Raw genomic sequence first — 23,341 nt, 5'->3', positions numbered from 1 at the left:
GAAGTGAATTTTGTTTGTTCATAAATAGATCCCATAGGCTAGAAGACACTAATTCCATTCGAAAGTAAATTTATTCTTTTATAGGTGACATAAATGGTCCATAACGAAGTTCAAATGCATTAAATCACAATTGAATCATCTTCCGCACAACCTGAAGTTTATGAAATGGTCCTGTGATGTAGCTGCGGTTGGTTAATTTTGATATATAACAATATGCAGATTATGGAATTGGGGCACTTTGGCATTACAGCCAAAATCCTTCACTTTCGTAAAAACAACAAATTTCAATCCAATTTGTCTGATAGGGAACTGCAAAATAACTGTTGTCTGTGTCGTCCAAGACCAAAAACATTCTGGATAAACCTCTTTCAAGTAAATTTAATCAGAAGAAAACACAAAAACAAAACAAAATAAATTTCATCAAAAGTAAACTGGTCTGTAACGAATCCTTATACCCATGAAGTGTTTCACCCTGGTTTTGTTGATAGGTTTTGTGGAGCCAATAGATTGAACTGAATTCAACCTTGCTAGCTCATAGATGGCATGCCATATTTTGCGGTGTCTTAATTCAAATGCACACCATGTGTCCACACACCAATCCAACACCACGTGCAGTTGCGTGATAAATATTCCTACACCAACAACACAAAAATACTTCTTCACGCATGCAATGAACCAGCTTTAAAAGGAAAGCTCTTAAACACGTCTATTTCAGACAACAAAAATATTACCATTTTTCCTCATGCATAAACCAATACGGATCATAGTTTTACCATTTTATCGCGATAAACACTTTCTTCCACTCGTTAAAGTGCCCTACTTTTCATCTTCTCGGTAACTCGGGAGGCTAGTTTTCTAATTTCATCATGATATATCATTACGTGTACATAATCATTCAATCTATTATAGTAAACCTCATAATTAATTCTCTAATTTTTAAGCATTTGCTTAACTCGACTATCGATATTTTTGCACCCCCAACACTAATAATGTCAGAGAGGTTTAAGTCAAGATGACAACAGGAGCAACTTCATTCACCACCACCATTTGCTTCTTGCTTTTATCTTCAAAATAAAGATGGCAGTAGAAAACTCTGCATTTGGTCGAGAAAACGCGCGTATCATGTTCAAAATATCCTTTATACATTTAAAAGTGAAGAAAACCTATGTAGATATCGAACCGTTTGTAATGTCACATATGAGTCACACACGTTTATGTTTTCGTTCCAACTGCACAATTTATTCATTGAAATTACAAAACTATGGTTGCTGTCACAGGTAGAAAATATTGGTCACTGGTCATTTGGTTGAAAGTCAATAAAAAACGTGCATATATATGATTCAAACGTTCATCTCCCCCAACCCCGAAACTATAGTTAATGGATAATGAGTGAGTAGCTTTCAATGGTGGTTCACGCTGATAGTTCAAAATCTAGGGTTTGGTCCTCTCTTACGTAACAGTGTGGGACTTTGACAGTTCAAAATGGTGATGAAATAACAGTTGTTTTTGTCCCCTTCATATGGGTTCTAATTTCATGTGCTTAGAATCTGTTCTTGCATGCCACTGTTGGCATACAGATATAATAGCTGCATCCACTATTTTGGGGAAGATGCTTGCAGAATAAGGTACCCTATTGGGAGAGGGAAAACCAGTAGCTACTTCTCCTGTATTACGGTTAGAAAGGAACTACACGTTTCAACACTACATTAATTGCTACAAAAAACATGAATTTTGTCCATGATTAATTTCAGTCATGAATCTGATTGGTTAGATTTTTATTATCCACAAATATATATATCTCTTACCGATTACGTATGTTTACATGTGCTGTGTTTGATTGATAAATATACAACTGAGTTAACTATTCAGAAAAAATCTTTGATAGTGAAAGTTATCCTTTGTAATAGTAATTTATTGACTGGAGGAAAGAAAAAATGGTTAAAATTATAACAATGCATAACAATGGAGCATGTAGAAATTTTGTTTGTAGAAGAGAAGTTGAGGAACTGCAATGGTGATGATAGTGGGGTGTCTTGAGACAATGTACACACTATCAAGTCTTCATGTCATGTGATTAATGTACCTTTTTTCTTTTTTCTTTTCGTTACCTTTTTCTGACCGAGTATATATAATGTATTTTCCTCTACAAATTACGAGGTCAACTCCATTTTCAGATTAAATAAAATTTGAAATTATATTTTTTAAATAAGTTTAACTGTGAATCATTTGTGACTGTAACAAACAAACACATTTTCTCTGATATGACATTCTTTGGATACATTCAATCGAACTCTTCCAAACATTTTTCAAAAAATAGAACTTCCAACTCTCTAATAAAATATAGTCTCGTTTAAAATTTGAAACAAAACATACTTCTGTTTTTAAATTTTTTGTATATCTTATTTGTAGTTTCTATTATACAGGTACCCAAGGTTTTGTTAATTATGATTATTTTAATAATAATATATAGGTTTTTCAATGTTTTTAAGTTATCTAAAATGGTTTGAACTCCACGTATATTTCACGGTAAGTAATTTATTAGTACTTTTAAAATTAATCTGTATTAAATTAGTATTTTTTATATTTAATAAATATATAAATTTGTCCTCACAATTACTATTATTGTTTGTACTATAAGGTTAGAATGTGATACTATTAAGACGTGTATCTTAATAAATATTAAATATAAAAAAACATCGACTTCTACATATATTATTAAATATTATTAAATATAAAAAACATTGAAAAAATTGGATAATATAAATTTTTATACCAACCAAGATTAATGTTACCTAAAACTTTTTTAAACCTAGATTTTATGAGTTCTCCTTCATCCATTGTGAATAAATAATGGCAAATCATTTTAAATCTTTTCAATAAACTCTCGTAAGTATGATGCTTTTTTAAGCTGTAGATATATATTTATGTATTTAGTTTAAGTTAACAAGCATGTTAACATTTGGAGATTTACATTTAAAGAGAATATTATAGTTTATGTTCTTCTTCAATTATTTTTTAAGAATATGTTATGATTTTCGGATATATATAGTTAATGTTTCTAATTTCTTACATAAATACAATTTTTTTAACAAATAAGGATGTATCGATAACATAATATTCAATAATTTATCGACATATATATTCATTAATAATATTATCAATAAAAATATATGTATAGAATATCATAGATAAGGTCGTTAGTAAAATATATATGTTTTTATTGACGAATATTATCTGTTAATAATAATTTGACTAAAATGGATTTAGAATTGAGAAATTCTTTTTTTTTTTCTTCCCATCCTGAGTAAAAATCTTAGCACCTTGTGATGTCTCTCACTCCTTTTCGTTTATTTTCGTCAACCACTTACACTCATTCTCACTTTGTGTGGTTAGCCATATTGCGTTTTTGAAGGTTGATATTAGATTGCTGGATTGGATTTGATAGACCAGTGTTTCTATGCGATTTTTGCAAGATATGAACTTCGTCATGTACGTAATCAGGTTTTTGATTTTTCTTTGAATTTGGTGTAATTGCTGCCAAAGTTAGTTCAAGCACATTGTTTGTTTTATGTTTTTAGAATTGTCTTCCATTTTATTTATTTATTCTACACACAAATTAATTTTCAAAACACTTTTAAAAAATTAAAATAAATATTAAAATAAATATTAAAATAAATTTTTTAATATTTTCTTTTCTTTTCTTATGTTATAATATATTATTAAAATTTCACACTGACCACTCAAATATCTTAAAAAAACGATCTCATCCTAAAAAAGAGAGATGTAACAGGAATATGGGTAGGTGGGTTCAATTTGTGTGATTAAAAGAAAAAATAATAATAAGCTTTTACATTTATATATTCTTTAAAGAAAACTTGAGATAGAATTTCAGGTTGAAATTTTTTTGAATGACCAATTAATATCTTATTGTACATGTAAATCATAAAAAAATATAGAAGAATTATACTTAGTATACATAGGCATGTTTCTTAGCCACATTAATATCGTAGAAGAAGGAATGTTTGTTAGAAAATATCTAAACTAAAAATGATCATAATTTCATTTATTTATTTGATTTGGAAAAATTTCTGGTATAAAGATGAAACTAAAAAATAAAAAATAAAAAAATCCTCCCCTTCTTTCTTCTTTTTCTAATTTTGTCAAATCCGATAAATATAAATGAAAATGAATATAATACTCAAAATATAATCTAATATTTGACCCTTTATTTCGAGTAACACGTTTAAATTCAAATGGCACAAAAAAGAAAAGCCACTGATCCCATTGCCCTCCCTGTATATACATTATTCGCAATAGGAAAAAAGTCAAAAGAAAGCACAAATTGAAATGAGTTTGATAATTTGTATTTTATACAATGAATTTCTTTGTAATATTTTTTAGCACAGCAATATTGGTCCAAACTTCCACTAGTGCTAGCTGCCTATTATTACTTATATATTAATTATATATATCTATATATAAATTATTAGTCTTATTAGAGAGTGGCATGACAAAAATACCTAACACATAGGATGCCTATTTACCACGTAACATGTCTACAGTTGCGATGCCACCACACAAGAGACATTAATATTCTTTAGCAACCACCACGCTTAACTACTAGCCTAAGTCCCAATGCAATGAAAATGACCTACCCCTATTTCCTTATGTCTAAGTAATATATTATTAATAATAATATTATTTATTACTAACAATAATAATAATAATTATTATAATAATAATAGAGTACAAAAAGTAGGCCATTTAACACTAAATTTTGTGAGAATTGAGGCTTAGGTGGTGGAAATAAAATGAAAAAAGAATTATTATTTGTATTGAAAAGTTCAAAGTAAAGATTGTGACCTGAGGAAAAAAGCAAATTATCCCTTTCTCTTGTTCCCACATAAATGTGTTACTTATTTTCTCCTGAGGTTGGAAAAAAACATAGTTCGTAACATGGTTTGTGGTGAGGTAGTTGGGATTAGTGGGTGTTTATCTCCTTCTTCCACACTGTTTTTTTGTTGTCTTTTAAGGCTTCATCATAAATCTTCCCATACTTTAAGGCTATAATTTAGTCTATCCTCAACGTAGTCGCCACTCTTCACAGCCCTTCAACTGGGCCATTTGACCCTTTTTTTGTGTTCTTCATTTGATTCAGTGTTTACTTATGTAACGGTCTTAAAACTGGTTCCTATAATTAGAATGACTTCATGCCCGAAAATCCCAATGGATGAAACTGTTGACATTGAATCAAACATGTTTTAATGCCAAATTAAGAAACCAGGTCCACTCATCTTGGAAGAATGATGTTAATGCATGTGCCCTATTTCTTGTGTGATTATGAGCTTTTTTTTGAGGTTTGTGTATATTAATGAAGTAGTGAGAGGTGAAGGTGTTTGTTTGTTTGTTCTTGGTGGGCATAGGGTCCCAAGTGAGTAACAATATAAGAATTAGGGCATTTTTTTAAGGATAACAAAATAAGAGGTCCTTCACATGTGGACCTTAAGCCCTTATAAAGTTCAAATAATTTGAAATCAACACCCAGAAAGTTGTGCACATTCAAGATGGGATCAATTACCAATCTAACTAACTTCATTACTATATTCATTAACTAAGGCTAATCAATTTCTAATTCTGGGACAACTAGCTGTCTCCTGTTACTCGGACACTGCTTAATTAAGGTTCGTAAAAAGATTAAATTAAAGAAAAATAAAAGTGAAAGTATTTTTAATGTTATAATTATTAATAAAACAAATTACTTTGGTTGCATGAAAACAGAAGAGACACCAAAGTTATAAACAAGACGGGGAAGGGGACGTAAAGTCACCCATGCTGACTGTTATTTATCAAGGCTTTGTTCACTTAAATGGATTTGAGACTGAGTGATGATGAATTTGAGAAAATTTAAAGGTAAATTTTTTGTTGTTTATTTGAGTGAATTTGGAGGTAAGTGAGAGTGAATTTGAAAGTAAAGTTTACGAGAATTAGTATAGGATTTAATTGATGTGACAGGTTAAAAAAATTTATTTCCAAATTCATTCTCACTTTCAAATCCATTCAAATAAACAACAAAATTTACTTTTAAATTTTCTGAAATTCATTCAATCACTCTCTCCCAAATTCATTCAATAAAGTGTAAGTGAATGTTTAAAAGGGTTATCAACATATTGTTAAAGAAAATCACAATAAAAATACTCATAATATTTAAAAACTTAAAAAATAATATAATAATTTTAAATTACAGGAAATATAGAATAAAATGCTTCCGGTATTCACTGTGTTGGGCCTTTATCACACTTATTAACAAAAGCATATCGCGAAAATCACTTCATGAAAAATAATATAAATAAATTATATATATATATATATATATATATATATATATATATATATTAAAATTAATCTAGTATAACTTTTTAATTTGTGCATTGATTAATTTGATACTGTTTGTATTGTTTTGTTTTATCATAGAAAATTTTATCCAGTCATTTGTATAATTTTTTTATACATTATATTTAATATCACAAAGAGTCAAATTGGATACTGGTAGGATTCATTAGTTACCTTAAAAAAAACCATTAGTGAGAAATATATGAAAAGTACATGGATGGATATCATAGATATTTTACGTTTTAATTTTTGAGATGTTAGATCAAATAATTTAAAATAAATTATTAAAACAAACAATTAAATTAAAAATTAAATTTTAAAATACAATTCAAATTATTTACTAAAATATTACTGTAAATAAATTTAGTCTTTTAAAAAACTAATTTTTTAAAAATTAAAAATATGTAAAATTAAATTTTAAACATTTTTAAATAATTTTATTTTAGTTATTTAAATTTTAAAAGAAATTAATCAAATAAAATTCACTGATAATTACTTGACGAATATCATAGACAATTAAATATTTGTATATATGTATATCCATTAAAAATATCTAGTTATATCTATCATAGATTTTTATCATTGATATTCGTGGAGACTCTTCATCATCTCTAATAATACTATATAAGATGTTAATAGCATACTTTTTTATATTTTTATTATTAAAAGAAAAAAATGTTTCTGAGACCAATTAAATAATTAGAGCCCATACTCTCTTATTAGAGCCCATGTCAGATTTTACTCAAATGAGAAAAATATAAAAATATGTGAACTAAAGAGAGAGCTACTTGTTAGCATCTGTATTTTATTTTCACTTAAAGTTACTTTAGTAAACAAATATTCACTTTATATTTTCTTGTAAAAGAATAAAGAAAGTTATAGAAGCTAGCTAGGACCTAACCACATTTTGGGAGATTAATCCCTGATTTATCAGGCAAGATAACTCTTTACAAAACAAAAATGAAAACGACAACTTTAATTTCAATTAATTAGAATAAAGCAAGAAAGTTTAACTTCATTCTTAATCATACTCATTAATTCTCAACAATAAATTATTGGTTAATATATTTAAAATGTAATTTTCTTAAAAGTAAAAAAAGAAAACATTTAAAGTCATAATAAATGAAACATGTAAATAATGTTAAAAAGATTATATTTCATATTTTGTTAAAGTAGTAATTTTTTCTCTGAAAATGTTATAAAATATAATTTTTTAATAATGAATAAATATAACGGAAGTTAGTCGTCTGTGATGCATTCAATTAGCCCCATCCTTTCTCATTCAATAAATAAATATAGTTACTGTTTTGTATATTTTCGTTTACATAATTTTACAATAATATTTAATTTGATTAGTGTCGATTCATTCAATTAGAAGTAACTTTCCCTCTATTCAAACTGTCTTCTTAAACAAGGAACAAAATATGCTTAAGACTAATTTAATTGACAATTTAAAAGTGTCATCTTCTTATGTAATAATGTTCTTAATGTCAAACAAACTCGATTATAGATTATAAGAAGCCGTAGTAAGTCAATTCAGTTCATAATTATTTTAAGCATTTTTTTCTTCAAATTTACACTTCATTATGGGCACTGTGTAAAAATGTAACAGCTGTAGGATTTCATAGGTGGGAAAAGCAATATTCTCAAAGCTATTATAAAATTTATTATCAAGGTATGATAAATTTTGTCACTACTGAGAAAAACTTGATACGTATTAATTAGTCAGGCCACGTTAGGAAACTGCAGGCAACAACGTCAAATACCGCATGCTATCTTCTACTTGAACACCTAAACATAGGATTAAGAAAATGGAAAAGCAAAGAGAAACGTTCTAGAAATGATTACTTTCTTTTAAGAATAGTGAGATGAATAGATGAAAATCAAACAACCTTAATGAGGATTTCAACATCATGTGTATCATGCATCGATGACTTGTGTAGCATTAAATAAGGTAAAGAAACCAACATTCCTGAATGTCAAGCTGGCCTTGATACAAATGGAACAAACACATTGAAGAGTGATGAGAAAAATGGAAATTATTGAAGCATAAGATAAGATGAAACGCGTGATTAATTAGCAGGTGAAGACTTCCAACCATTGGTGGAACCATAACTGAATTAGTCACCTTTAGAAGAAACAACGTTATCTCATTTTGTCCTTGTAAGAAGAACCATGTTCCTTGGACTAACAGAACAGAACAGAACATAACATAACATAACATAGCACACACCACTATACCAGTATTGCAAGAAAACTGGCTTCCAATATTTGTGGGTTTAGCATTACAAAGGTCCACGCGTCGTTGCTTAGTTGGACTTATTTCTTGACTTGTTCAAATCACACACGCTTTCTGTCTTTATTTTTTACACCCACTTTTACTTTTACTTACTCTTTCTTTCTTAGCTCTGCTTATATATCTCAATGTAAGGAATATATTTATATATAGTACACAACCTTTAAGCAAGAAAAGCCAAAATTAAGTAGGAAAAACAAATTAAAGGATATGGTTGTAAAGCTTGGCGTAAAGTTGAATCAAATTAGTCCAGATACAGTGCCCGAATCAGAGGAAAAATCACTGATTGGAAACAGCTTTATATGCCAAGAAAATAAACAATTAACTTGCTAAAGACACTGTTACCGATTGGATGATGTACTTAAGTTGTGGAGTTTGTATAGAAGACCAAGTTAATTTAATTGTAGCTAATCATCAAATATGAGAAACAGAAAAGTTACACAAAATTTTAGTGTAGGTTTCTCAAGCAAAGCACACAAATTTCCACAAATAGAAGTGACATCTTTTTCCATATCCTGCTCCCTTAGGGTCATGGGATTCTCCTAAAATGAATTATTTAATCTTCAGTTTCACATTTTTTATTTCTAGTTTCTGCTAGAAAAGTTATAATGTATGTATATGTGAATGGTAAGAGCTAGGATGTTGCATGTGAGTCAAATCATGGTTGGATAGCACTTATATGCAGTGTCCTGCCCCCATTTCAACAAACCAACTGCAAAGTTGAGGATGACATCCCATGTTGCCATTATCTGTATCTGGTTTCATACCAGAGGTTTCTGAGATTGCGGGAAGAAAAAAATTGGATCTTTATCGTTTAGAAGTAAAAGGGTGCATGAAGTGAGCATAAGATTGGAGGTTTGGATAAGAGTGAGTGATTGAGATTTGGGATGAAGCATTATTTGTAGTGAGATGAATGATTATTGTTTTGGTATTTTGATGATCGTGGAGGCAGGAGTAGTAGTACTGATAAAGATTGGGTTGGTTAAAGCAGAGGAATGATTGGGTTGTGATGCCTTGAGCACTAGGTCAAACAACAAGACAGTGTACCTTAAAATGGTTATTAAAATTAAAAATGATGGTGAGAGAATATTAGTGCAGTTGGAAGCAAAGGAAGTGAAATTGGATGGGGGCTGAGAGGTAGGCCTTCATGTTAGAGCATATTGGAGACACTGATGCTAACTTTAAAATTATTTAGAAGCTTTCTGAGAAAGGGTTTCCAAGTGGGAGAGTGTTGGCAACTAAAACAATAAGGTTGGTGTCCCCAGTTTGACAAACTCTAGATTCTCTTGCTTCAGATAGTGCATATTGTTCTCATCAACAATCTCTCCCTGTCCACATGAAAATTATTTTAACATTCAAATATCTTACCATTAAAGCTTCGGTGGGCCACAAGGCAGAATCTAAAACATAATGTCATTCATTGTCTTCCTAATTAAACAATTCTCAACATCACACACACAAAACCCATCTTAATCATTCATTTTACTGCATACTTACCCTCAAAAAACGTGGTGCACCGTCTGCGATCATGCTTACTGTCCCAACAACCCAAGTATTTTTCTACTACTAATGTCTTATGTCTTATGTCTTCTGGAAACTACACTCCATCTAATCAACTTTACCTGCTAAATATCTCAATCAAAAAACACTATACCACATTCTTTTGTGGCCATATAATATATACGTAGAGATTGAGAAAGAAAAGGACAGTGTCGTAGAAATAATCAAAGGGTGTAATGGTTCATCTGATGATAAACGGGAGAGGGGGCACAGAGAGAGAGAAATGAGTGATTCCAACCACAAGTTTATAAATGATTACCGACATTAAGTACCTTTTTCCCTTTCTTACAAAGGAAGTGAACCTAAATCATTGAAGGTTATAAAAAGAGGTTAAAGTTTATAAATTTGCAAGCCAGAAAGCCCAATATTCTGGGTTTGTGATTGCTTGCAAATGCTAAATGATTCAAGATTTGTGTCTGATTACTGGGTCCAAAAAATATATTCGATCGGAATCTAATAATAGTAATTTGAGCCCCAAATAAAGCATCGTACATAAAATTTTGCCACTTTTTTGCTATTAAAGGTTGTCGTGCCTGATTAAAGGCCCAAACTAATCCAGCTTTTCTCTGTAATGAAAATCATTAACATAAATAATTAAATAAGGAGAAGAAAGAGCAAATTGTAGCTTTCGGATGGCAATGGACTATCACGAAGGAAGCGCCAAAAAAAGTACCTCATGGATGATGCTCTTATAACTAATTTTGTCACATCAAATCAAAACACTTGACTACTTAAAGGCCTAAAGGGAAAGCTAGGGAGTTAAGATTCCAAATGAAGTGTTCTTGCCATAAATGAGGGAGAACTTTATACATAAAGAACAGAAAAAAAAAATAAAGATTCTTTTCATCCATTGTTTCACCATCTGTTTTTTATCATCATCCACTGTTCCATTATATGCTTCTGATTGATTTAATGTGTATTTAACCACATTCTCTGCTTTCCCAATAGATTCATAATAGATTTCTCTGCATATATCAGTTCAACTTGGTTTTGGCACATTTTTAATCAGACCTGATATGATATGATCTCATGCTGCTACACAGCCACAAATTATAGCTAAGTGAGAAACAGATCATTGTGAGTAGCCAGCTTCTAGAAAGAACTTAACAAAATTTTCAAAATTAATCCTAACCTAACATGCTAGTTACCATTTTTACCTTCTCCAGTTGCATTTCGCAATAACATGCAACTTCTTTTTTCAAGAAGAGAACAATGATTATCAATAATTAAGCAACTTTTACCTCATCTCTTTGTACCTCAACAATTCCCAAGGAATCTAAATTTCTACCTGCCGCCTAAACATTGTTTTAGGATTCAAACCCCACCAACAACTGAATTCAACAGTTAAAAAGTAAAGTTTGATGAAGAATAATAATATGCATATAACTTTTTATTCAATTTTACTAGGTTTTACCAGAGAAATGTTAATATTTTTAGGTAAGTTGGACAACCTTGATAAAGAATAATTTCTAAAAGACAGCAATATATAAAAAAATTAAGTTTACTTTGTATAATGCAAGTGTTAAAAAATATGTTGGAGAAATTATGTCAGAGTTTATGCATATTAACTGATGTGTAAATTAATTTTAATTATGCATATTTAATTTATAAAAAAGAAGTTCTCGTAAAGAAACTTGTCCAAATCGACTCTTAATGTTTACCTGGCTGAAATTCAATTCGGACTGACCCAATTTCTTTATTAGCTTGGGCTGCTCCCTATGCAGTGTGCCTACTAACAAGGAAGAGGTTTCTTCATGCACCTCCAAGCTTGATTCCTACACCTCCTAATTCTATGTTAATGTCAAAACTATCCTTTGTTTGACAAGGGTAAAATTTTTTTTCTCTCACCTATAATTATCCTCACCCACCCACCCACTTTTACTCTCACGTTTCTGCGATAACACTAGTGTCACACCTCCCTCCCAATTTCCTCTCCACCCTTACCACAACTTTGTTGCTCTTACGAATTTCGTGACCAAGTTCTTTTGTGGATTTCATCATAACAACATTTTTTTCATCCTTACACTCGGCATTCATCCACTCCATGTACATATTCCTTTTGATTTATTTGTTTACATTTCATTTAAAATGATTAGTAAGTGTATATGATAATAGAAAAGGAGGATCTTTATGAATATGAGAAAATAATGTTCACTAAATTTTGAAATTTAATGGGTTTTATTGGATTTTGAAATCTAGTTAAAAGTCTATCAGGTTAAAAATATGAACTAGATTTAGAATCAAATGTTGAATTTGGTGAGTGCTTAACTGGATTTCAAAATTCGATTAAGAGTTTCATCAAATTTCTCTAGTTAAAAGTTTTTCCAGAATTTAAAACGATAAAGGGTTTTTCTTGGATTTTGAGATTCGATGAAGGGCTTAACTTGATTTTATCCGGATTTTGAAATCCAATTCAGAGTTCTTCCAGTTTCAAAATCCGATGGTGTGTATCTATATTTTTTTGTGTGTTATAGATTTCTTTATTTTTTATCTATATTGATTTTAATACTTTATGAATTTGTTTGTCATAAAAATGGAAAGAACACATCTACATATTGGGTTGAGAGTCATTCATAAGGTGAACGTAAAAGGAGACATACGACACTAGCTCATAGAAAGGGTCAAAGGTCATTATTTTCTTTGAGAGTGAGGAGGATGTTTGCCAACTTCACTTGACTCTTAAGCATATCAATAAGCAATGAATGTTTAGCAGAGTTTAACTTTCTAGTAAAAGGGTGACCAACTAAACTTTATGTCAAAACATGGTTATGATATCCACATATAACATTCAATAACCACCCCTCTCCATTAGAAATTGGCATGTCTCTCAATTTAAAAGGATACTCGCATTTTCTTGTGCTATATATACTAGGATGAGCTTCAAATTTGTATTTTCTATATTTTCTACCCCTTTTACATCCTAACAATACAAATGTATTTCTTTCAAGTAAATCTTATAATTACGACAACAAAGCCAAAATCAAAAGTTGAACATTACTTTTATTCTATATTATAATATAACCACATATAATATAACATCACTACCATTAAATACCTCATTTCTTCGGTAATAATACCTCATATTAGTTATCATGTTAGCCCGTCTATTCCATTGATAGAATTATTCCAAATAAAAAGACAAAAAACACTTACTGCTAAAAACTTCAAGTCATAAAGAAATTTTATAGTTCCTTCAATTTTATAATTTTATAAACATGATCGCGATCAGAGGTCAAGGTCATGCTCATAAACTTTAGAATCCTATCAACGTTATGATTACTAAAATGAAAGATCGAAAAGTACAAATTAAAGAAAAAGAGAGTGAAAATTTTAAGTGAAAGAAAAATAAAAAATGATAAATAACTAAAAACGGAAAAAGTGAACATATATCATCATATTTCAGAGTATTTTTTGACAATTTTCTAGGATATTGTTTTATTATATATAGGAAAAAGTGGACATATGAATAAAAAACGGAAAAATGCAAAATGAAATTTATGGTGGTGCAAGAACTTGCCTTCCAAGACATACCCAATAAAAGAAATGGTCCATTAATTCTTGGTAATAGAAATCATATATTTTGAGTAGAACTGTCAAAATCCGACCTGACTTACCATAAGTTGGTTCACTTGCTCACTTAATTATAATTTTTTAAAATAAATTTTTTTACAAACTTTCTATAATTCAAATCTAAACCAATTTCACTCCCAACATGGATGTTTAATTAATTTTTAAAATAAAGAATTTAAATAATTTTTTCAAGTAAATTCTTTTTTTATAAAATTAAAATTAAATTTTAATAAAATAAAATTAGGTAGGTGGATTGGTGGGCCAACCCGGCCCACCACGGGTTCAACCCGCATGAGGCGAGTTTAAATGAGCCAGGTTGAAATCTGACCCGCATAAAAAAAATACAATTTTTTCAAACTCAACCCAGTTCAAACCTGTGGTGGACCTGGTTGACCCATGAATTATGACCCATTTTGACAGCTCTAATTTTGAGTAGAGCATTCACGTTTCGTAAAGAAAAAAGATTAATTGTAATATGAGTAAACACAAATTATACCGCCATTTAATTGTAAATTATCATATTACTAAATACTTTTATCACAATTATTCCAAAAAGTGTTGGGACAAAAAGGTTTACATGCATAGTGTGTCAAAATTAAACTCCAAATCCAAGTTAGTTTAATTTTGGTAAAAGATCGGTTTAGACGTTATGAAGTTTCAGCGCTCAAGTCATAAAAAGAATTTGTTTATCCAATACGACCATCATTAGACAGCTTATTATTTGATTCTCAAACACTGATTCATAAACATGTCAAAGACCGAATAAAATAAAACTAGACAAAGAAAGGAGAAAACTCAAGATCACAATGGAACAGGCTATCCCATTTCGTTCTTAAATTTGATAACAACGAATGATTTTTTTTTATGTCAAAATGAGTAATGGTAACTTGTAAAAAGGACATATTTGAACATAAAAGACAAATGTTTAAGCAAAATGTTCAAAACATCAACGACAGAATTTAAAATAAAGAATCCTCCAAGCCTTGTCTACAGTTGCTGCAAATATTTACCAACCATGTTTATAAATTTATTCAGACAGTTAGTCATTAACATAGCAATCAGGGTGAGAAATATAAAATGAAGAAGCATCATATTAGTTAATCATAAGAATAAAACAGAGTGACCTTTCAGTATGCATAATAAAATGCTTGAGCAATGAATATTAAGTACATAACGATGTATACTTTCATAGCTAAACACCACCAAAATGGTTACAATTATATTTTGACATCAGTAATATTGTGAAAATGAAATGAACAAGGCAGGCAAATACCATATATAGTTAAACAACAAAAAAAGCTGAAAATTTCTCTTAAATATTTCTTCCAAAACCCCATGTTAATTTCCTTTCCATTTAGGTATATGGGGATAGATGAAGACCTTGGTATAAGTTAAAAATTCAACTAAACGCAAGGCTCAAAATACTGTAAAGCGAAAGAACAAATAGAGATAGACAGGCACAAACTGAAGATAAAAATAGGATTCTGTACAAATTTAGAAAACCATAAATAATTATTTCAATTAATGATTAAACACTAATTTTTAATCTCATGACACTAAGAGGTGGTGTTATATAATTAAAGAGTGTATATATATATAAGTTGTTGTTTCAAAGAAACAAGTCTAGGCTACAAAAGAGTAAGCCAAAAGACAACCCAAATATAGTCAAAGAGGGAATCAAATTCAGAAACATTAGGCCAACATGATCCGGCAGAGTGACATAAATCAGCAAGAGACAAGAGCAAGTGAACTTAATATGGTAAAATAATTGGCAATATACATTGATAAAAGTTATAACTTATAGGCCAACAAAACCGTCAGCGACCAAAGAAGGAAAAAATTTAAATAGTTGCTTGCAATACCAAGCAGCAATTCAAAGAAATCATGTTTTGAACCATTCCAAATAATGCAATCAGACACACAAAAAGGTGTTTCACATGCACCTTATGGTTACAAATGAAGCACTAAAGCCAAAGCATATAAAATTGACTGAGTCTTCAAAGAAATCATTTCAATTATTTACATAAACTGGATCCAGTTATGGGAGCATTTGGAAGAACTAATGGTGTTTCTTTGGGCTTTTAAAAGTAGGCCATGGACCTTATAAACTCCTTTTTAGCTTATGCCAAATTCACAATTAAACTTAGGTTTAATCATTCACTAAGTCCCTATTTTCGCATGGAATCTCAATTTCGTCCCTTTCTTTCTGAAAATCTCAATTGGGTCCCAATTTTATGAAAATTGCAACAAATCGATCCTTTCCGTTAATTTGGCTGGACGGCGTTAAAAAAATTGATGAGTGAATGCTGAAATGACGAACGAGCGCTCGTCCAGCAGCGAACGAGCGCTCGTCCATCAGCGAACGAGCGCTCGTCCAGCAGCGAACGAACGCTCGTCCAGCAGCGAACGAGCGCTCGACCACCGAACGAACGGTCGTCCAGTGTGGAACGAACGGTTGTCCAGCAGTAAGAGGTCGACGAGCGTCCGTTCTCTGGTGGACAACCGTTCGTTCCACACTGGACGACCGTTCGTTCGGTGGACGAGCGCTCGTTCGCTGCTGGACGAGCGCTCGTTCGTCATCTCAGCATTCACTCATCAATTTTTTTAACGCCGTTTGACACTATTTAACGGAAAGGATCGATTTGTTGCAATTTTCATAAAATTGGGACCCAATTGAGATTTTCAGAAAGAAAGGGACGAAATTGAGATTCCATGCGAAAATAGGGACTTAGTGAATGATTAAACCTTAAACTTATGATACGAGCCTTCGTGTTATATACTTATTGAATAAGTACTAATTTAAGTTGTTTACCTGAACACACCCTATGGCCTGTTAACGTCTGGTCATGCTTGATATGGATGCAGGAACAGTATGAGTAATACTGTGAAACTGATAAACTTAAATTCCAAATTGCTGCACAAAATCAGATGCACAGACTACAAAAGGAATGCCTGTCAGCATTTTACTCACATGTGAACATCAAAATTAGGGATCAGTTTTCAGTAACACATAGAAGTTCTCTCCTTTAACTTCTAAAAAAACTAAAGCACATAAATATATGGAAAACTTTATCCAAACAGGGCCTATGACCTTATAAGTTCTTTTTAAGCCTGTGAGTAACTCATGATACAGGCTCTTGTGATAAACTCATTAAAAAGTATTAAGTTGTTTACCTAAATACATCATATGTATTATCAACCTCTTCTTGTAACACATTTAACAGTAAATCAGGATACATATATGGGTAGTACAGGGAAACTGATAAAACCCAATTCACATCCAATATATTGCACCAAATTCAGATGCATAAAACTACAACAGTAGCGTCCTGTTCGGCATTTAATTTACATATAAACATAATTAGAACTCAGTTTCAAGAAGTTCCACAGCAACAGCAACCACCAAAACTTATCCCAGTAGGTTGGGTTGACTACATGACAGATTTGATGAAAACAGTGCTACGTTAATGATTTGGGATGTTACAATTTTTTTATTTTATTCTCGTATGTGCTGCATCAATTTATAAATATAATTCTTAAGAAAGTAGAATTTGAACCAAATTCAACATTACAAAATTTGCTTGGTAAGTTGAGGTTTAACCCACCTATACTCTATAAGTTGGTCTTTTATCTCTAATTGCTGTAGGTTCTTCAACGTACTTCCTCACACTGAGGACTGAACATCTTAAGCATAGGACTAAGAGGAAGCCAATGATGGGTGACACAAGGTCTAACAAACTTGATATGGTCTCTTTGGAAATAATAAAAAATTTAACTTTATGCATCAATTCTGCACAAAGATCAAATGAAGAAGTTCACATCATTTAAGCGTAAAGAAAGAAATGCAAAATCACCACTATAATCACTAGATTCGCAAATAAAATTGAAGGACATTTACACTGAAACTAAATTTTTTTAGATTAGCATATGTTAGCTTTTGTTAGCCGAGAGGGGGTAACTCAAACGAACCCAAGACTGTCCCTTTCTCTCTTCCACTTTTACTACTAAGACAACCTTACATCTCCCTTCAGATACGGAACAATATGTCTGAAACTGCATAATAACATAACACAACAATATTTATCAGCAAGTTATCAAACATTCACGGGTACTAGTACAAACAACCAGGAACTAAATTAACATGAGAAGAACCAAGTTGAAGGGAGGGCCTTGATGTAAAATATGCTATGACAATTTGAATCTCCACTAATGTCATAAAAGAATTCAACACTCTTAACATACACAAAAAATCCTTTGTGCTGATTAACTAATTCTATGAATTTACAGAATAAAACAAACGCTATTTTTTGGCAGAACAAGTTAGAAGCCTTCTCTCGCAACCTTGGGTGCCCTCTCATACTTACACCCTGGTCCACAATTTAACTCCCTGTACCTTCCACATCCTCACCCCTTACCACAAAAAATAAGATCCCACTACAGGTCTCGTTAAAAAAATCAGACATGAAATTAGAAGACGTAAACTTACATGAAATTATTCAGTGTCATCATAACAGCACCTCTACAACATGCTTCAGCACTATGAGCATCCCAGATCCAATGCCATAATGATTACATAGCCAATTTAGTGTTTCAATTTGGCTGGGCAACCTTGGATACGCTTTTTCGCCTCTTCAAAAACCCATCAATTAACTTGATATACGTATATTTATTTAAACCAATTCCCTTCTCTTCTGACTCTTGAAATAGTTTCATTGCCTCCTTGTACTTCCCCTGGGTACACAAATCATTTATTTTCTCTGAGTACATAATATCACCCGAAGCATCAAGCTCTTGGGAAGTTTCATGAGGTTTCATATCTTGCCCTGCCTCTAAAAGTTTTGACATGAATTTCTCAGCTTCCTCAGTCCTACCAGCATGTGTAAGCGCATTAACAATGGCATTATATGTATACCGGTCAGGCTCCAAATTTTTACCTTCCATTTCAGTTATAAGATCAAATGCTTCCTCCAGTCTCCCTTCTTTGCAAAGGGCTGATATCAATGTGTTGTATGTAACTACATCAACGGAAGCCTCTTTAGAGACCCATGAGTTAAAGAGTTTAACAGCTTTCTCCAGCATGCCCTCTCTACAGAGTCCTTGAAGGAGAATATTACGTGTAAAGATATCTGGTTTGAAGGACTTCCCTACCATTTTGTTATGAAACTCAAACGCTTTCTCTACCATTCCCTCCCAGCAATAACCACGAATAACGATGTTACATGTAGACTCATCAGGGACCAAACCCTTCTCCAAAAGCTCATTCAATTTATCCACTGCCTGATCAGTTTTCCAAGACAGGCATAACCCTCTGATTAGAGTGTTGTAAGTGACAACACTAGGAAGAATCCCTCTTCCCTTCATCTCCTCCCAAAGCTTCAACGCTTTGCCTCCTTGCTCAGCCTTAAAGTACCCCATGATCAGAGTTCCATAGGTCACCTCATCAAGAACATAACCCCGCTTCCCAGCCTGCACAGTTAACTCATACGCCTCTTCAACCTTCTTCTCCGTACACAAAGTATGTAACACACTGTTAAGAGTAAAAACATCTGGCTTCAAACCCTTCCGTGCCATCTCATCCATCATCTTAAACGCCTCTCCCAACTTCCCTGCTTTACAATAACCATTAATCATAGTATTATAAGTAAAACGATCGGGATAAACCCCACTCTCCACCATCCTCACCACAGCATCACTGGCCTCATCAATCTTACCTTTTTGACATAACCACTTAACCACTATATTGTGAGTCACCACATTCATCTCAACTCCCCTAAACTTCATCTCCTCAATCAACCTAAACCCCTCCACGCTGCCACACCACTTAAAACACCCATCAATCAAAGTATTATAAGTAACAACATCCGGTATCAACTTCAAACTCACCATCTCATCTCTAACCCTAATAGCCTCATCAATCTTCCCCTCATCACACAACCCCCTGACCAAGGTATTATAAGTCCAAACGTCCGGCAACATACCATCTTTAGTCATCAAGTCAATAACCTCAGAAGCCTCCTTCAACCACTTCAACCTGCAATACCCATGAACAAGGATATTATAAGTATTCCTATTGGGAACCAAGCCGGCATTCTTCATTTCTGTAAGTACATCCCTCACTTTATTCAACTGACCTTTCTTGCACAGGGCATCCAGAATGGTGTTGTAGGTGACGATATCAGGGAAACACCCGAATTCGGGCATTTGCTGAACAAGCGCCAGGGCGTGGTCAAACTTTTTATGGCGGCAGTGACCGTAGATGAGGATGTTGAAAGTGTTGGTGTTGGGCTTGACGCCGAGGGCGACGGCGTCATGGAAGACGCCGGAGGCGAGAAAGGTGGAGTGGGAGGAGAGGGAGCGGACGAGGGAGTTGAGGAGGGTGTTGCAGGTGAGGAGGTTAGGAGTAAAATGCAATCGTTTCATTTTTTGGAAGAGTTGATAGGCGTGGTGGGGGTGGCCGGTGTGAACGTAGGCGCCAAGGGCAGTGTCGAGGAGAGGTTTGGAGAGGGGGCGGCGGGGGCGGAGGAGGAGCGCGTGGAGGGCGTGGGTGCGGTCGGAGGAGATGAAGGAGATGAGGAGGGACTTGGCGTCGGCGAATTTGCGGCGGACGAGGAGGGGAGGGAGAATGGAGAGAAGCGCGTGAGGGGATGAGCGGAGCGGAGGTGGAGCGTGGGTTTGGAGGCAATTGAAGAAGGAGAGGAGCGTGGTGGGTTGGAGAGTCTTGCATGAGAGAATGGAGTCTATGAGAGGATGAGTGAGGTGAGGGATCAAACATTTTAGTTTCTCTGATTCCAATTCTCCATTTTCCTTCTTCTGTTGCAGAATCCTTCTTATGCCTTCCACCACCTCTTCTTCCTTCATCTTTTCTTCTCTCTCTCACCCCTGCTTTTACTTTAGGGTTTTTCAAGCATCCTCCTGTTAAGTTCTTCTAAATGGTAATATGAAAACTATTAAGATTTCTACAAAGAAGATTCTGAACTAAACCATATATTAATTATCTTCAAAACATAATAATCGCAACCCTTAATTAATAAAAAGTTAAATAATTTTAAAAATTATTAACATTTTTTAACAAAAAATTAACTTAAAATATATAAATTTATAGTAAGTTTAGTAGGCAGCACAATTCATAATATTTTTATTTAGAATAATAATATTTTTTACAACACTTTTTTACAATATTTTAACCTCTTCCATGATTTATAATTATTATTATTGTAATTAAAATGTTGTAATATTGTCAAAGTATAATTATAACATCAATTCCAAAAAAAAGCTGAACCGAACAAATAATACAAATTTTTAAATTCTGACCAGAATAAAAGAATAGAAAAGAGATAGCAGCGATTCTTACTCATCCCCAATTGTGGCGTGAGGTGTTGGTGAGTGCGTAGACATAATTTGGAATGGAAGAGACGAAGGTAGTGACAGTGAAAGCAATGGAAGCAACTCCGTTATCTTTCAAAGACTACGGCCAGGTCATCGAGGCTTCGCCAGACGGCCAAGAATTTGGTCCACACGACGCTCAACTCGACCTTACCCACGGAACTCCCAGGTTTTCATCTTTCAATCAACCTTCCATTTTTAGGGTTTTTCTCAGCCTCCCTTGTTTTTTTTTGCCTCTTGTCAATTCCACCTGTATTGTTATAGAATTGAATTTTAATGCCATCCAATATGTGCAACTTGCAGGTAATTGAATGTCTTAAGTTGAAAAAAAAACAATACATGGAAATTGGAAATTTTTCTTTCCATCTGTTATTAGTAACTGCGTAACTCCAAAGAATCATGAAGTAGTAAATAACTCGGATTCAGATGAGGTACACTTTCCTTATAAATGGTAGAGTTGAGCTAGTTATGCCACCGTTAAAACCAATGCTTCGAACTTCATAGAGGAATAAAACCAACTTGGAATGCCAAACAACCAATGTGGCTTGAATGTTGGCTTCAATACTTTTTCCTCCAAACATGCAAAGGGATTTGTTTCAGAGGAAAAAAAGCGAGAGTTCTTGTTCTCCCGGGTTATAAAACTTGGTGAAAGCAAACCGTCTTATATATTCGGGGGCCAATTTTCAAGTGCGGGATATTTTGGGGAGTAAATTGCCTATTTTGGTCTTTTTTGAAGTGTAAAAGTTGCACTCTGGTCATTAATGCGAGCATCACTAGGAATTATAATTGGTTCGGTGGGTTACATTTAATATTTTATTGATTAGTCTATTCTTTGGCCAAATAGATTTATAGAGATTAGCTTATTGTTTTATTTCGTGTTGCAGTATCATCTCTGCTGTTAGGATTATATTTCCTTTTTCTTCTTCCTTTTTATTCATAGATAAATTTGAGGTATCTTTTGCACTAACGAGGCAACATAATCTGGTTACCCCTGTAAACCTAGAAATCAAAATTCTTTGGCATAGAAACCATGGAATTCATTGTGGAATCTTTGCAAAAAATGCGTTAAATATGTTTTTCTGTGCATATTTTTTCAACTTTATTAGGCTTTATTAGGCTTGTATAATTATTCAACTCTCTTATTTGGATTGGTATAAAGCTTATTCGAATTCATGTGCATTCGATAGGTTCTACATTATGCATCTTGAGAATCGCCCGCTCAAGTTTTCTAGTATTACACATCACTCAAACGTGACTCAGTGCCTGGGGTCTGTTGGTGGGCATGCTTGGTATCTTGGAGTGGCGAAGTCGTCCATTGTTGATTCAAATGAACTAAAGGATGACACAGGCAAGAAGATTGTGCAGTCCCGTTGCGGTCATTCATACGTGCCTCCTGACATTGATGATGTCCAAGTTTTCAAGGTTGCAGGTTCCAAATTTCTTAAGCTTAACCGGGGAACGTGGCATGCTGGCCCTCTATTTAAGGCAGATGCAATGGACTTTTACAATCTAGAGTTGAGCAATACAAACGTGAGTTTTTCTCCTATCTTTTTCCAGGATAATTTGGCAGCTGTATGCATCCTAGTTAAAGACTTTATGTTTTAGTCGATTTTGCTCTGGCTCACATGGCCTTTTATTCTACGAACAGGTGATTGATCATACCCAACACAACTTTAAGAAGGACAATGGAGTGGTCTTTTTAGTTGACGAGTAACTTCAGAGTTTTATCTAGTTTCCAGCATTTCAACTATTTCTGTATATTGTTTATCAATAAATGACAAATGTCATTCATATAATTTCTGGGAAGTTCAGCGTTCTGCATCGTATGTGTAAACATTCCTCTTCTGCATGTTTGAACAAAATATCTAATGGCTTATTAGTAGAGTAAAAGGGGAACCACTAAGGTCGGACCTAATGGTGGTGGGGTTTAGTTAGTTTGCACAAAGTCTTAAACTGTAACTTTGGCAACTTGTTCCTGCACCTCCATACATTTCTCCTTGCTACTCCATAGGCTAGGTGAATAGTCATTTTTGCCTTCATCTTCTTACTCCTCCATCCATGCACCCCTCACCCATTTCTTCTTTCACTTCCATTTGTGCCCTCATCTTCTTCCTCCAAGGCACTCCTTACTCCACCTCCACT

General features: G+C 33.0%; 2 protein-coding genes across 5 annotated transcripts; one reads left to right on the top strand and one right to left on the bottom strand.

Moving 5' to 3' along the window:
* Positions 1–17,550: 17,550 nt before the first annotated feature.
* On the bottom strand, positions 17,551–21,307 carry LOC108326251 (pentatricopeptide repeat-containing protein At2g16880). 4 transcript variants are annotated; one of them, XR_008247838.1, is made up of 3 exons: positions 21,168–21,301; positions 18,303–20,741; positions 17,551–17,606 (listed from the first exon to the last, which is right to left on the bottom strand). XR_008247838.1 is itself a non-coding variant. In XM_017559633.2 (2 exons), the coding sequence occupies exon 2, from the start codon at positions 20,672–20,674 to the stop codon at positions 18,407–18,409; it is 2,268 nt and encodes a 755-aa protein (XP_017415122.1). In that variant the 5' UTR covers positions 20,675–20,738; positions 21,168–21,307; the 3' UTR covers positions 17,987–18,406. The 4 variants fall into 4 exon arrangements, 2 of the variants coding, with proteins under 2 accessions (XP_017415122.1, XP_052730902.1); XR_008247837.1 differs by lacking the exon at positions 17,551–17,606 and adding an exon at positions 17,640–17,869; XM_017559633.2 differs by lacking the exon at positions 17,551–17,606 and having other exon boundaries at positions 17,987–20,738; positions 21,168–21,307.
* LOC108326253 (uncharacterized) lies at positions 21,220–23,016 on the top strand. The gene is made up of 3 exons (XM_017559635.2): positions 21,220–21,368; positions 22,387–22,729; positions 22,848–23,016. Exons 1-3 carry the CDS (start codon positions 21,220–21,222, stop codon positions 22,911–22,913), a joined length of 558 nt encoding a protein of 185 aa, XP_017415124.1. The 3' UTR covers positions 22,914–23,016.
* The last annotated feature ends 325 nt before the right edge of the window (positions 23,017–23,341 follow it).

The sequence above is a fragment of the Vigna angularis genome, chromosome 3, assembly GCF_016808095.1.
Source record: "Vigna angularis cultivar LongXiaoDou No.4 chromosome 3, ASM1680809v1, whole genome shotgun sequence".
Lineage (NCBI taxonomy): Eukaryota > Viridiplantae > Streptophyta > Magnoliopsida > Fabales > Fabaceae > Vigna > Vigna angularis.
This window is presented reverse-complemented; position numbering and strand designations above follow the sequence as displayed.